At 33.7% G+C, this 17,500-nt stretch overlaps 1 protein-coding gene across 1 annotated transcript in view; it reads right to left on the bottom strand.

Annotated features, from left to right (window-relative positions):
* The window catches only part of LOC124421840 (general transcriptional corepressor trfA), a 157,661-nt gene that overhangs the window by 101,369 nt on the left and 38,792 nt on the right, over positions 1–17,500 (bottom strand). The window contains exon 4 of the mRNA XM_046957492.1: positions 6,027–6,102. Within this exon, the coding sequence (XP_046813448.1) occupies positions 6,027–6,102 (76 nt within the window). The remainder of the gene's footprint in view (positions 1–6,026; positions 6,103–17,500) is intronic.

Genomic DNA, 17,500 nt, shown 5'->3' with positions numbered 1-17,500 from the left:
AGAGAAATAAAGACAAAGAGACAGATAGATAGACAGACAGATAGAGAGATATACATACATACATACATACATACATCCATACATACGTACGTACATACAGATAGCAAGAGATAGGAAGAGGACCAAAAGAGGAGTTCACCGATCAGCAAGTTCTAAGAGAATAGAAAGGGAGAAACGGGACGAATTAATTCCGTAAGGACGAAAACTCGGGAACAAAGACAGCAGGGAGGCAGGATTCAAAGGACGCAATTGGATTCGGGAGCTGGAATGGTAGAAAGGTAGTAGTAACAACGAGGCCCACAACCAGTTAGAGAGACACAGACCCATACCTCCTTACGAATATATACTTCGTTGGATGAACTCGTCAAGCGTTCCTTTCGCAAAAACGGCGTCACCCTCTTCGGTGCGCTCGCGTACCCCCACCCCCCACTCTCCCAGCCACCCACCACTTCCACGTCTCCGTTCACGCCCGTACCCGCGCTCGCGCCCTCGCGACCAAGCGCGCACAGCACGCAAAGGGAATTTGGGAATTACGATTAAGAGACTGGGAAACGAGGTTACCAACTCCAAAGTGTCTGACGTGAGCATTTGCATAATTTAACGAGGTACCTCTCTCCCTCTCTCTCTCTCTCTCTCTCTCTCTCTCTCTCTCTCTCTCTCTCTCTTTACTTCTTGAAAAGTAGAAGACAACATTATGACTCGACGTTACGGCAAAGTGACGTTCCTCACCTTAAGAGAGATCTTAATATTAAAAAGAAGAAACTACTGGTCGGAAGGTGTATAACGTACTATAGCTGTTAACGTTCATTCGGGACTCTTCCATTAGACCCCAGCACTTTCTACCCTTCGCCCTTGGAACAAAGTTTTCCCCTAGAATATATCATACTAATAAATCATAATTCTCCGTCCTCGGTGAATATACTCATGGAAATTCCCTTAAAATGTCCTCTATCTAACTTACGTAGATACATACGTAACTCTTAATAGAATCTGAAAAAGATAATTACCGGTCAACATGGGAAAAGTCCAAAAGTGCAAATTCGATGATTAATTTAACCAATTCTATCCTTTCTCCAACCACTTACTCACACGCCATTATATCATTCCCTCCCCCATCCGTCTCCTTCTTCCTCAAATACCATGTCGCGCATTTCCACGTAAGAATTTTAATTGGAAATACGTAAACCGTAAAGGATTAACTCGTTACGAACGTAAAGTAACAAAAGGAACAGCCGTGCCACGTACCTTTGATATTAACATCTCGAGGACTCAATAGCCTCATTGAATATACAACATTGACCACCAGCATGGTTCTCTGATCAAGGTGACTCGCATATTTAATCCCGTCTGGCTATTTTTAAAATACGCTTTCCGCCACACACACTGAACGTTACACCTACGAATTTCTTTGAATATTCCTAACATCCTCCTCCTCCTCCTCCTCCTCCTCCTCCTACTACTACTACTACTACTACTACTACTACTACTACTACTACTACTACTATTATTATTGCTAGTACTACTACTACTACTGCTGCTACTATCCCTTCTTCATACTTCTCTCTTGAATAATGCAAATTCTACGCATTTAACTTCGATAACGAAGTTGCACTTCCCCTTTTCCTTTGGAAAATAAATCCCGGAGGCGTTCAAGTTTTTGTGTTGCGCGAGAAAAAGGGATCGATTTAAAAGTCTTAAATTCTACCTCGATGTATAAATTCCTATTTCTTCTTCCTCTTTTTCTTCTTTTTATCTCTCTCTCTCTCGCTTTTTTTTTTTTTTTTTTTTTTTTTTTTTGAAGTAACACATAGCCAAATAAATATCCATTTTTCTGAAACCTTTTACATTATAAAATAGTATTATTAATGGTATTATTAATAGTATTATTATAGGATATAACTAATGATCTAGAACAGTTGAACACGTTTATAACGAATAATATCGCGAACTTTGATATATTAAGTTTCATTAAAAGGAATGTCGACGATATTTCAAAAAAAAGAAAAAGAGAGAGAGAGAGAGAAAAAAAAGTTCATCTTTGATTAAAATTTCAATAACTTCAAATCCTGATAATTGATTCATAAAAAATTTGTACGAACGTAAAATGAAAAAAAAAAAAAGGAAAAAGAAAAACCCGAGATATTAACGCTATTTCATTAATTTTTACAAATATATACAAAAATTTTTCAATTTCAAGAGTTCGTTCCTACGTTGTCGGCGACGTCGGCCTTCAAAAACTTCCCTTAGCGATTCTTTTGCGAGATAAAGTTTGTATTCCGCGGATAGCATCGTGTTTTGCGAAAGTTTTGAAAAAGAAATGGTGGAGGAAGAAGAAGAGGAAGAAAAAGAAGGGGAAAAAGGAGGAGGAGGAGGAAGAGGAGAAAGAGGAAGAAGAAGATGAGGAAGATATAAGCAGGCAGACAAATAAAATTGCGATAATTTCCTAGTCGGTGTTGGCCACTTTAAGACAGCAACGATGTCTCTCTCTCTCTCTCCCTCTCTCCCTCTCTCTGTCCCTCTCTCTCTCTCTCTTTCTCTCTCTCCGTCTGTCTGTCTGTCTCTCGAGCTTACGCACTTCTTGGAATTACGAAGTTTTTATCTCGAAGCTCGACCGCGATTAAATGCGAGAATGCTGAAAAAGTCGGCGAAGAGTTTTCCCGAAGAGTACAAAGAGGGGGATGTAACTTTCTTAACGAGTTCCTCTTCTACCAGGCTTCTCTGTACCTTCGACCACTAAAGACAAAAAAAGAAAGAAAAGAAAAAAAGAAAGAAGAAAGAAAGACAAAACGAAAGAGAAAGAGCGACGGTAAAAGAGCTAACTCGATTAGGAATTAATTTTTGACGTACTCGAGTAGAAGGGAAAGTGCAAAACAAATAAAGGATTACCTCGATGAGTACCTCTCGAAAGCTTTTATGAGAATAAGACAAAAGCATTGATGATGTGATAGTAAGTAGATGATAGTGTGAGAAAGAGAAAGAGAGGGAGAGAGAGGGGGAGGGGGTGGGTGAGTCCTTTTTGTTTGAGACAGTCTACGTTTGCGAAGGACTTGCAAAGGTGTACCGAGGCGCAAGATTTTGTGGAAGGTTCGAGTGTCTACGTAGGATAAGCTATAATGAAGAACGAGAAATAAAGAAAGAAAGAAAGAGGGAGAGAGAGAGAGAGAAAACAAACGAGAGAAAGATATAACAAAGCTACTTTACGAGCACTTAGATACATACATATGTGTGTATACGTACAATATGTATCATACTTATCTCACGTTTCGGGTGTTTTACGTTGAGTGAACAAAAGAAGAAGAAAATTTATTTTGTAAATTTGCCTTGCAAGAAAAACAAAAACAAGAAGAAGAGAAAAATAAATGAAAAAAAAATAAATAAATAAAATAAAATAAAATAAATGTATGAATCCAAACGAAAGAGAAAAAAGAAATCAAACGGAAAGAATACGCTAGTAGTATTCATTAGATATAAATATACGATCTTTCATTTTTTGCTAATTCGATTAGGTTATTAATTTTCTAAATAAATATATATATATATATATATATATATATATATATATATATATAAGACAACTAAGTAAGTAAGTATTTAAATAAATACACAGATAAATACATAAATAAATAAATAAATAAATAAATAAATAAATAAATAAATAAATAGATAGATAGACAGATAGATAGATAGATAAATAGATAGATACAGAGCAACCAACATTGATATTATTTACTATAACAACAAATTCGTAGGGAACTTCTTTGTTTCCTTTACCCTCGCTCGTTTCGTCTTGGTCTATCTCTTATTCACCATCCCCTATCTATCTATCCATCCATCTATCTCTTTCTATCTTTCTCACAAACTCATTCGTTTCCCTTCCTCCCAATCCCACCCCATTTCCCTTCTCTCTCTCTCTCTCTCTCTCTCTCTCTCTCTCTCTCTCTCTCTCTCTCTCTCTCTCTCTCTCTCTGTCTGTCTGTCTGTCTTTCTCTCTCTCTCTCTCTCTCTCTACATTCCTCTTTTCTCTGTACTAGATCGCAAACGCCATAAATATCGGTCTCTACCCTCGTATCCACCACCATAGAACTACAAGCACGCGCGCGCGCATACGTATATGCATACATAAACACATACACACAAGCATATATAAACGCGCGAACGAAGAAACACCATAGTGGAATCGTATCTCGCTTCCATGGACACGGAATACTACGTGCGCTTGCACCGTGACAAAGCCAGATTTAAGCTCCGCTTACGTTGGAGCTTTCCAGCTGGCTCGGATTCGCTGACTGCATTCTAGCACTCCCTTTCTCTTCCTCACTCTCTCTCTCTCTCTCTCTCTCTCTCTCTCTCTCTCTCTCTCTTTCTCTCTCTCTCTTTCTGTTTCTATACGTTCTCTACATTGTTTCTCCCATGATGTTTCGTAACTATGTACGATACCGTAACACCCTACCCAATCGTTATCATACGTAATAGACCATAAATTTTGTAAGGAAAATTGTTTTATTTAAAAAGAAAAAGAAGGAAAAAAAAGGAAAAAAAAAAAAAGAAAGAAAGATAGAAAAAAAAACCTCTCGTCGAAAAAAGGAAACCTCGTCGTAGAAAAGGGAAACCTCGTCAATGAAGATTCGATTGCTCGATTTGATTAAGAAAAAAATATTCTACTCTTTATGTAAATATATTTTATACATTAAATAAATACACCCGTTGTACGATTTATACTTTACTTTTTAATTATCTCCCGAGATATCAAAATTTGCCCTCCTTTCTATCCCGATTATACATATAATATTAATATTTACATATCTTAAATATATAATTTTCCAATCGTAGCCAAACGTGAAATTTGTAATTCATATTATATTAGAGGATCATTAACTTTAGATTATATTTTTCATTTCGTATAAAACGATAATTACGATATGAAAATTTTTTCAAGAAATTTAATCGAATAGACGATTAACATTCGTTCGTTTTATTCCTACAGGAACAATACTATTATTATTATCATCATCGTAGAATGAATAATAACGTAAAATATTTTTAATCGATATAATTAAGAACGAAATCATGATTCGTGATCGTTCTATATCAAGTATTATATCACAAAAAGTGTGAAGGAGAGAAAGAGAGAGAGAGAGAGAGAGAGAGAGAGAGAGAGAGAAGAGGGGAAGCGTTAGGTTGATACCTTCCAAGATAATACATTGTGAACGAAACGAGGATAACTCTAGAGGATAGAGAAAGGATAGCATTCTCGATTGAATTGCTCGAGAGAAACCGACCAATAACGGTGGAAAGAGCATAAGAGTCACTTGAGAAGAGTCACTCCGATCACTTCAATATATAGTATGTATTGCTATATAATCGAAGTGAAGTTGTATGCGTTGAACTATCCATCCTTCTCAGTTATCTAGCTAGCCTAACCTAGCTAGCTACTAAGCTAGATACCAAACTAGCTAGGAATCTACACTACTACATACAATCTATATGTACATACATACATACATATATATATAGATATATATGTGTGTCTGTGTGTGTATATATATATATATATATATATACATATCAGACACGTTTGTTTATCCAATGAAAAAGGAAAATACGAGAGGGAAAGAGGTATCGATCGATTTTGCTTCTTTCTCTTGAGACTGACTTGAGAAATAGGAAAGTAGTGGGAAATAAAAAACAACACGTTTACTTCCTGCCTCTCCCTCCCTCTCTATCACTTTTTCTCTCTCGCGTGTGCAATTCTGACGAACTGGCAATTCGATCCTCGAAAGAGGACCCAAGAGACGGCATAAAATTCCTCCCACCTTTATCCACTTATTCTCTTTTTCTTTTTCTCTTTTATCCATTATACCATACCGATCTCTTTATAGTCTTTTTTAGCTCGTCACCCACCTATCAGCTCTCATTTTTCTTCTTCTTCTTCTTCCCACTCTCCCCACCCCTATTTTTCTTCTCCTTCGCATCCTCCGGCATCTATTTCTCCTTTCTATATACTACGCTCGATTTAATTCTCTTACCGTGAAGTGCCTTCAGGTATGCCTTCCCAGCATTGATCAGCTGCCTTGCTCCTGGATTGAACTTGTCTAAGATATTCTGAAATCAGAAAGGAAAAGACATTTTTTCAATTTCATGCTCCGACAATTTCTGACGTTCGTTCAGAATAAAGAAAGAAAGAAAGTAAGAAAGAAAGAAAGAAAGACAGGAAGAAAGAAAGGAAGGAAGAAAAATGAATTTCGAAGGAACCACCTAATTGAACCTAGCCCTTTTATTAGCTGTGTGCTAGTAAAAAAGGCGAGGAGGAAAGGGAGGAGGAAATTAAAAGCTACCGTTTCAAATATATATATATATATATATTTACATAATTTGTCTTCGAAAGAATTCGTTGTTTGGATTCAATGATCAAACTCTCGAATAAAATCTATTAAATAAATATACATATGTATGTGTAAATTGTACGTGATTAATATGACAATTAAATGAAATACTAAAATACATTAATAAAACATAATGAAATCGTATGAACGTGAATGAAATGGTATACGAACGGACTAAAATGTGATTATCCGTGATACCATTTGAGAGACATCGTCAATATAAAAAAAAAAAAAAAAAAAAACTCGCAGAACTTTCAAAACGTGAAACGAGACAAATGAGAAATTTAAAGTAAGCGAATAAGTGACTGAGTAAGATAGATAAAGATAGAAATAGAAAAAGAAAGAAAGAAAAAGAAAAAGAGAGAGCATGTAAGTATCTCGAAGCAAGTAAGCATGCAATTAAGCAAGCAAAGAAGGAAGGAAGGAAGGAAGGAAGGAAGGAAGGAGGCAAGAAGCTTTCCAAGAGCCGGTAATTTCTCTCAGAAAATCGACGGTTTCACCGAGTTCCGAGTCGTAAACAGTCTGAAACTTAAACGCCTCGTCAAGTAAGCGGAAACAATGTTTAGAGGCGGAAGAGAGACGTCGGTTGTGGCCAGTAGGTAAGTCAAGCGGCCGGTAGCTCTTCTACGACTTCCACCTACACCTTCTTCTCGTTCGTCTTATGGTGGAATGAAGAGGAGAAGGAGAAGGAGGAGAAGAAGGAGGAGAAGAAGAAGAAGAAGGAAGAGTAGAAGGTCGTGAGTACTAAACCAAAAGACGACGATGTTGATGCCTAGAGAAACTGGTCGAGGAGAAGTTCGGTCTTCGGTTAAATTCTAGCAAAGCCGAGACACCGAAGTGAAACAGCCTCAGGCACATTTCTCCTGGTTTGAGAATGCTAACTTCATCCTTGTCTTTCTAATACTCGACGGTCCTTCACCCCTTACCTATTTTCTCTCGAATCCATCCACCTCGTCCCTCTTCGCCATCCCTCTTGCAACACCCTGTTCAACCCACCTACTCAACCTCTCACCATTCCCGTTTTGTCTTAGCCGGCTGAATAACAAGACAACGTCGCCTGCGGAGCATCTTTAGTATTACGCGTGCTATCATATCTCTCTCTCTCTCTCTCACACTCTCACACACACATACGCAGGCTCTCACATATAAACGAGTAAATCCACATTCGCTCTACGTCTCTTGCTCTTTCTGTTCTCATTGTGTACACTCTGGCTCCCTTTGAAGAAGGCTTTTACACTTAGAAACGAGAACGAGACAATTAACAGGCAAAAACACTGGCGTTATGTCTGGCACTGCTGTTACCAGTCCTTGTTCCAGTTGAATTCAACAATAAGGACGGAACTCTACGTGTCTGTCTACGTTAACCGAAGGGATATGCTGATTGTCAGAGACATTTATCATCGGCTGCCTGTGAACTTCCTTCGTCGTCGATCAAAGGACAATCCGTATGGAGAACTACAAGGAGTTATAGAACGTAAATCATAACAGATTAATCGATGCCATTGTCGATGGCTATCGATTGTACACAATCGTATGATTAACAATCCATTTTAAACGCTTTAACGTTCGATTGTTCTTCAAATAATTATTGATAATTTTTACGATTCGATTATTTTCGATAATCACAAATTCTTTTTCTTTTCTTTTTTCTTTTTTTTTTTTTATAGTTTCATTCATGATTCTATTCTATAAGAAAAATTTCGAAGAGAAATAGATATGTTAATTTTTTTACTTTTCTTTTTTTACTCTTTTTTTTTATTTTTTTTTTTTTTTTTTTTTTTTTTTTTTTTTTTTTTTATTTTAATATCATAAACAATGCAGATACATGCAATGTACATATGAATAGAAACTCTTGAATTTATTCATTATTACAAATTAATGAGAAATTATTTTAATAATTTGATTCGTTTGTTTCGAAAAGTTTCGAAAGTTTGAAACATATTATATGTTGGAATAATAAATAAATAAATAAATATATATATATATATATGTAATAGTTATAACTAATAAGTAGTATATATAACTAAACATTTGTAACTATTTATATATATATATATATATATGTAACTAGATGGTAAACCAAATTTAATTTAAAGCCATAGATTCAGTCGTCGTCTATGGAATCGATTACAGTATACACAGTAAATCTGCTTCAGCGATCAGAGAGACGTAAATTGAAGTACACGTTACGCGGCACAGTGTGCATAATTACTTTAAAGCAATGAGTCTCGCGAATTATCTTCTGAACAGCTGGGCCATACGATACATGTAATTTATTCAACAAACTTTAAATCAATCGACCGAAAGAACGTAATTAATTCTCAAAGAATGCTATCACTCATCGAGAATTCGTCAACGTTACATTCGTCTTTAATTCAATTTTAATATTTCATTTCTTTTATAATATATTATACTTATCTATGTTCATATAATAAATAATAAACAAATTAAATATTTTAAATAATTATAGATAGATATTAAATTAATTATAAATAAGATATTAATTTTTCATTAGAAATTCTTTAACTAGGAATTATTTCCAAGCGAATGCATTTTAGATTGGAACAAAGTACAACGGTCCTTCGAGATCGATGGAAAGAGTAAAACGAGTTAATGGATAACGTTCGCAAACCGAGTTTAATTCAATCATTAGGAATGGATCGATACATCCCCAAACCGCATCGACAAAGTTCTGCGATATAGGAACTACCAAACTTAACCGACAACTGAATTTACCAAACGTGTATGAAAACGTTTCAACCGTGTAATAACAGAAAGATCTTTAAGCACTCAAAACGCAGAGTAATTGCAAAACTATAGAAAATAAACGAAAGAATAGAAAAGAAAAGAAAAAAAAAAAAAAAAGAAAGAAAAAAAGATAATCGATTCGCATTCGAAATCCTATAATTGTGTTCACGATTGCATATACGAAAAAATCATAGATGCCATGGAAAAGGTATGACTGGCATTAAAAAATGATGAAAAAGAAAGATTATCCACGTCTTTTATAAACCGAACAAAAGTTTATAATTTAGAAAAATTGCCTGGTCGTCTCTCGCAATAATGAAGATGATAATCGAGAATGAAACGATCTAACTACTCTTTTTCATTATTTAAAAAAAAAAAAAAAAAAATAAAAAAGAAAAGAACATTTCATTAATTTTCTATAATGTACTATTTATTGTATCAAATTATTACTATATTGTTATTACTATATATACTTATAAATTAATAAATTATATGTATATATATATTAAAATATAATTATAAACGTAATACAGTAATAAATTAATATATAATTATATATAAATACATATATTATATATATATATATATATATATATATATATATATATATATATATAAAACGAAAGGAACACGTTAACATCGAAATAATTAAAACGTGAGAATATTTTGAACGATAGAAAATGACGATAGAAAAAAGTTCTTTTTTGAACGCCCGGTAGATCTGGAAATTACGTTTGATCCAAAAACGATTCTCACGTTCTTCGCGATAAAGGAGGAAGTACGTCGTAAGAAATTCTTCAGAACTTGAACCACGTTTCAAAGTAACGGTCTCCCTGTTTGTCTGTCTGTACTCCACACCCCCCCACCTTCTCTTTCTCTCTCTCTCTCTCTCTCTCTCTCTCTCTTTCTACCTACCTACCTATCTATCTGTCTATCTATCTCTTTCTTTTTTTCTCTGACAAAGTTTGTCAATTTACTAAGGAGGTAAAGTCCAATGGGAAATACCAATGCTTATCATCCTTATACGATAGTTGTATACCTATGTATGTACGTACATATAAGTATACAATGGCGAACAAGCTCAATTGAAATTGCTGAAATTTCATTTGATTTTGGCACAGAGAGAAAAGCCATCGTTCGCGTCGAGTTTGGTACTACCATTCACAGCTACAATTTGAGTCTCCCTAAACGTTGGAAGGTTCAAATCGAAGTAAACCCTGCCCCTTCGACCTAGTCTGCAATTTCATCTTTCAAGTATCTCTCTCTCTCTCTCTCTCTCTCTCTCTCTCTCTCTATATATATATATATATATATATATATATATATATATATATATATATGTCTATCACTACATACATATATGTCTATCTCTACATATATATATATATATATGTATGTATGTCTGTATATGTAAGTTTATATTAATATTTTTGATATAAATAAATGATGTATTTAAAATTTAAATTATTATTATTATATATATATATAGTTTATGTTTTTACCTAAAAAAATTCATAGTTTTTTATAAGCTTTTTACTATACATTCATTAACTTTAACGAATAATATAATTATATAAGATTATAAAATCAATATTAAAATAATAAAATTATTTAATTATACCAATTTATTCATATTTGATTATATTTAATTTATTATTAGTTACTATCGTGTAATAATTTATTTTATATATTTATATATTTATTATATATTATAAAAATATGTATATTTAATATTATTATGAAATATTGTATAATATTCATTTAAAATATATATTCTTACGTTTACTTCTGATATATCTCAAAAAAAAATTTTTTTTATATATTAATACAACTTCTAATATTATTTTTTAATTTTTTTTATCTAATACTAATTTAATACGAATTTTATTCTTTATCATAGAAATTATGAACAAAACGAACGAGAAAAATAAACAAAATTAAACGAAATATAGAAAACTAAAAAGTGTATAATACTTAAGTATATCTATATTATATATATATATATACACGAACACACGTATGTGTGTATATAGATCGAGAAAAAGAAATTGCAACTTTTTATTGATCGTCTATTGTATATGTCATCCGAGTAGGGATCACAAAGTTTTATTTTTAGAATGGAGACATTCATATCTCCGCGCGGAAATTCTAGTTTCCAATGGAAACAGAATATACGAAAACATAGGAATTCCATTGGAAATGAAAATCGTTCGTTTCGACCATGACAATGTACAATTTACAATGAAAAACAAAACACGAAAAAGGAGAGAAATCCATGATGAACTTTACATCGATATTTAACAGTTCATCGTTATATATATATACATATGCGTGCATACGTGCATGTGTGTGTGTATCTATATAAAAAAGAATGTATATGCAATAACAAATTTTTTTTATCTTTTTTTATCAATTAATAAGATTTTCAAATATCGCCGATCAATAGTTACATACAGTGTCTTCGTTTAAAAGTGTCGACGTATAGAAAAAAAAAAAAAAAAAAAAAAAAAAAAAAAAAAAATATCCTATCGAAATTATTTTAACGAATCACAATACGTAAGAATACTTTCTGAACACGCGGTATAATATAAAAGGTAGGAAGGAAAAAAAAACGAAGACAAAAAAAAAGAAGAAAGGAAGAAAGAAAGAAAAGGAGGAGAAAAAAAAAGTAAATAACATCCGAAAATTGGCGAGCGTAAGAAAATGCGCGTTCGTCACGGTTAATGCGGAGGTCCACTCGCGGAAATCCTTTCACGCGGAACGAACGTTACGGACTGTTTGGTTACGATGCGTTTAGAATCCCCATACGATTTAACATTGAGATTTTACGAGTTTTAACGTGTCGCAAGTGCAAAGTTCCGGGAATTTGCGCCCCGCCCAAAGAAACGCATTCCCTCTCGCGGCTCTGACACGAGATCGTTCGCGAGAAAATAATACTGAAGGCAAACTACCTAATCATCGAATACCGATACTTAAACTCTTCGACTATCGGGAAAACGCTTGAGACAGAGTACTTTTCTTTTCTTTCTTTTTTTTTTTTTCTTTTTTCCTTTTTTTTCCGAATCGAAATTCGTTGCCAGAGTCAAATCTTTAAAACGCAAGTAAAATATTTCTCATTACGGTAATAAGCCGATACGGACGAATGGAATTTTTCTAAGTGATTTTAATAATAAATCTCACTGCTTTTCGAGATTACTACGGCTGCTTTTATATTATATAATATAAAATATTAAAATAAGTGAAATAATTACATAATATATATATATATATATATATATATATATATATATAAAATAGTTGTATAATAATTATAATATCAATTTTGTGGATGTATGTTTGTATGTATGTATAATTACACATTTATATATATATAGTTCATTTTAATATTTTATATTATGTAGTATAATTATAAATAATATATATATATATATATTATTTATAAACATACAAATAATTGTATATATATATATATAATTTATTAATAGAGAGAAAGAGAAAGTGACAAGGATATTCAATATTAATAGTATATTATATATACATATATACATACATATATATATATATAAATATATTACTAGTATGCAATATTAATTAAAAAATCATACATATAAATAATTTCACTATTATCTAAATAGCGATCATTACGTAACGTTAATATCAATGCTAATTAAAATCGGACTATTAAATTGACGACGAAGTAAAAGGAAGAAAAAGAAGAAAAAATAAGTAAAGAAAGAAGAGAAAGGTGCAGTCGAAAGGTGAACGAACGCCGGAAAATCGAGAGCCTCGCGCCAACATCCTCGTCGTCGTCGTCGTCGTCATAGTCGTCGTCGTCATCGTCACCTCCAACGTTTCAGAGTTGCTTCGCAACGAGGTCGTAGTTGGCATGTTAACGGGCTCCAATACGTATCTCGATGAAAGAGATGAGAAACTTTACGCAACACTCGTAACACTTGAGCCACGTGCATGATCCGTAGATTTTCAAGCCGCCAACGCTTCCACCACAACCACCAACCAACCAACCAACCAACCAACCAACCAACCAAACTAACCAACACTATCATCACTACCACCAATACCACCACCAACACCGCCACCAATACCGCCAACATTATCATCATCATCATCATTACCATCGTTACCATCACTCGCCATCATCGGCATCGTCATCGTTATTGTCAGCATCCTTCTTTGAAAACCTGTTCTTTCATATAAAGGACTATACGTCCTTGGTACCTCAATCCTCTCATACTCATTCTTTTTTCCTTTTTCTTTAAGTTACACTCTTCCTTGATACCGCGTTCCAATCTCGATTGCTAAAGTCGTGCGTATTTCGTAACATTACTTCTCTCTCTCTCTCTCTCTCTCTCTCTCTCTCTCTCTCTCTCTCTCTCTCCCTCTCCCTCTCTCTGTTTCTTTCATTCTTTCTTAGACATACACACACACACGCAGAAAGCGAGAGAGAGAGAAAGAGAGAGACAATATCAAGTTTGCTTCTGTTTCTATGGTTTTCCGCGAAGGAATGACAAACCCGCGTAACTTTCGAAGATGAAAACTTTTTCTTTGATCTCAACAACATCGAGATATGATAAACGAAATATCTAATAAAATATGTTAAGTACTTATGTAATAAAATAAAACGAAATGAGTTGATAAGAAGAAGAAGAAAAAGAAAAAAAAAAAGGAAAAATGAAAGGGGATCAAAAAAAAAATTCTACATGTATCAAAAAAAGAGAGAGAGAGAGAAATCAATATTAATTGAAAATCTATAAAACAAGTGTTCTCGATTTTAACGAGTTGAGAGTGATCCATACTCAATTGACTAGCCAACGAGTTAACGATTAATTATCGAGTATCGAAACTCGACACAATGTGTGAAAAACAAAACAAAACAAAAAGAAAGAAGAACAGAAAACAGGAAGAGAAAAAAAATAAAAATGAAAAAATAACGAGAGAAAAAAAAAGAAAGAAAGAAAAAAAGAAAAGAGGCAAAATGGTATCTCGTTGAGATCAAATTTGCGATTACGTTAAAGTGGTAATGGAATTATGTAGATGGGACAGAACGATCCGAGAAAAAGAGAAAATAGAAAAAAGAAGAAGAAAAGAAAAAAGAAAATGGTGAGAACGACAACGACGACGACGACGACGACGGGGGACAAAATTATTACGCGTAAGGCGAGAGGAGAAAAATGAAAGAAAAACAAAACAAAAAAAACCCCTCCCCAAAAGAACAAAGAAAAAAGAAAAAGAAAAGAAAAGAAAAAAAAAAGCTAAAAAGTAAGACAAATAGATAAACATCCATCCTTGATAGTTACTCCACCGTTATGAGATGCAAGGGTATTATCTAATTCCTGATGATGATAAAACTGTATAACATCGGTGCTCGTCTTCTCGGATATACAAAGAATTCTCATGTGTATGCATCAACGTAAGTACATTTCGTCTTTTGCATCGATCGATGTCGCTATTTCACTCCCTCTCGCTTGTGTTAAATTTAGCTTGGGTGCTGGATTCCGTTATACTCCACATAACTGACTGGAGTGACTTAACTACCGACGATGCAAGAAGAGAAAATCGACGTGTTGCCATCGAACGAATCAACGTGTAAGACGAAGAGAGAAAGAGAGAGAGAGAGAGAGAGAGAGAGAGAGAGAGAGAGAGAGAGAGAAAGGAGAAAGAGAAGAAAAAGAAGGAAACGTGACTTCTCTTATTGCACGACGACTGGTCTTCGACTTGGTGAAGGAAAAAGATGGAGAAAGGAAGAAGAGAAACTGAAGGGGTGGGAGAAGGGAGAAAGAGAGAGAGAGAGAGAGAGAGAGAGAGAGAGAGGGCGATCACGAAGGAGAACACGGTTAGAAAACGGAGATGAAGAAGAAGCCAATGAATGTCGACTAACGGTATACGATGCATGAATTTTGTGTACGCGTTGCCTCGGCTATACAAACCATCGGCCATATCGCACGTGAGCCCGTGTAAATGGCATTCGACATATGTAGAAGACTCTATGTATCTTCTCTATCTGTCTCTTTCTCTTTCACATACGCACATACGTAGGTACATACGTACATACGTACATACGTACATACGTACACATTCTAACTTTCCATATCATCTCTCCTTCTCTCTTCTTCTCTCTCTAGCTTTGTCTCTCTCGTTTTGTTCCTCTCTCGATATCGGCGAATTTATCGCTGGGAATATCTGGGAGCGCCATCGACCGATCTGAATTTCAAATTTCATGTATTTGCCTTCGGTAAGCAACGTTCGAACTTGAAAGATTCGAAACCTCAAACCTCGAAGTGTATCGGCACGAAATTAATTCCCCGCGCGTTTCTTCGATCTCTCGCGCTCTATCCTTCACCAATGTACACTATATATATATATATATACACACACATACATACACAAAGACACTTATGTATATGCGTTTCTATTTCTCTTTCTTTTCCTCTACTTTTTTCTTTTTTTTTCCCCCCCTTGAATCGTTCTTCTTCCCTTATTCTTCTTTCATCGATCTTACAATACTTCAGGGAGGAGGCTGAGTGAGGGTAGAAAAATCACTAACGAAATAAAGAGAGAAAAGAATCTAAGACAATTGGTAAGTCTTTGATTTATCACGATGTTCAAGTTTTTAAAAATTCTTCTTTCTAAGAGATAAAAATCGTTTCTTTCTTTGTAAACTTTAATGCATCTCCCCCTCCACCTTCCCCTCCCTCTTCCCCCGAGAAACGTGACCGAGTGTAAATATATCGACGTATATACGGGGGATGTATCCCCGTATTTTTTAAATTATCCAATTTTAATTCGATCGTTTGTTCTTTGTCTGTCTTTTTCTTCTTTCTTTTCTTCTTTTTCTTCTTTTTGAACATGGAAAAATAAAAGGGCAAATAAAACGAAAGAAAAACGTGTACATTTTTTCACGTTTTTGTTGTAGAAACGTTTTGAACGTTTTCACTTGTCCTTTTTTCTCGCGACGATCGTAAGGACATCGATTCGATTAAAATTGAACACCCTGTATATCTAGACGATCAAATATGTGTGGTTCTGTATGAAGGTTTGTATATATGTACGTAACATGTAAAAACTCGATAGAAAAATATCGTGGAGAAGCCGATCTTTGTCGAAGCGAGAGGAAACTTTCCACGGGTCGTTTGCACCGTCTTATCTTACCTTCCTTTCCACGCATGCATTTATGCAGTCGAAACAAGATGAGCGTGAAAGAGACGACGCCGAAGAAAGAGGAATATATGAAATTTATACTTCAATATATTCACTATATTTTTCTTATTAATCCGACATTATATGGTTCGAAAATATTCTACTATGATAAATTATTTATTATAGCTCGATATTATATATATATATATATATATATATATATATATATATATATAATAATTATAATATACATATATATTTATTTATTTATAATATATAATAAATAAACATATATGATATAATATATATATATATATATACATAGTAACGCTGATAATAATAACAATAATAATAATAATAATAATAATAATAATAATAATAATAATAATAATAATAATAATAATAATAATAAATAATAAATAATAATAATGCACGTGCATGTGCACTTGCGAAAAAAATATGATCGTACAAATATGTAGTTCACCTTGAATCATTCATTTTTTTCCAACTTCAATCAAAATAAGAAAAAAAAGAAAAAGAAAAAAATTACGAATATGGCTGCTTACAGTTGCGTGAATCATCAAAAACGTCTTTCTCGAAATATCTCACGTATCGTTTTTTTTCTTAACATTGTTACCATTGTACTTCAATGCTGTTCCATATTAGAATGACACGAGGATTCGATTCGAGGAATAAAAAAAATCGTAGGGTTTCATTAAAAAAAGGAAAGAAAAGAAAAAAAAAAAAAATAACGATGACGTTGCGAAAAAATTTTTTGCCCATCGTTAAATTGTAGACCTTGAAATTTAACGTAACTCTGTCCCGAATATTTTTTTCATAAAATCAAAAAGTCAAAAATAATGGAAATATTTCAAATGCTAATAGTTACTGACTCATCCTGTATATATGTGTGTGTGTGTGTGTGTGAGCAAAAATATTAGATTTGATAAGAAACATGTATCCTCGTGGTCTGTTAAACACGTTAATAAATTATTAGCCGGAAGACTCTTTGAATCTTTATCGAAGATTGATTTATGTATCTGATAAGTTGTGACCTCGTACACACCGTAAAAATGAGAAAAGAATATGGATAAAAAAAAAAAAAAAGAAAGAAAGAAAAAGAGTAAGAGAGAAAAAGATAGAGAGATAGAGAGAGAGAGAGAGAGAGAGAGAGAGAAAGAAGAAAAAAAAGTAAAAGATGTAGGTCTCGTGGA

This window comes from Vespa crabro, chromosome 2 (assembly GCF_910589235.1).
Source record: "Vespa crabro chromosome 2, iyVesCrab1.2, whole genome shotgun sequence".
Lineage (NCBI taxonomy): Eukaryota > Metazoa > Arthropoda > Insecta > Hymenoptera > Vespidae > Vespa > Vespa crabro.
Note: the sequence above shows the minus strand (reverse complement) of the source record. Positions and strands in the feature narration are given on the sequence as shown.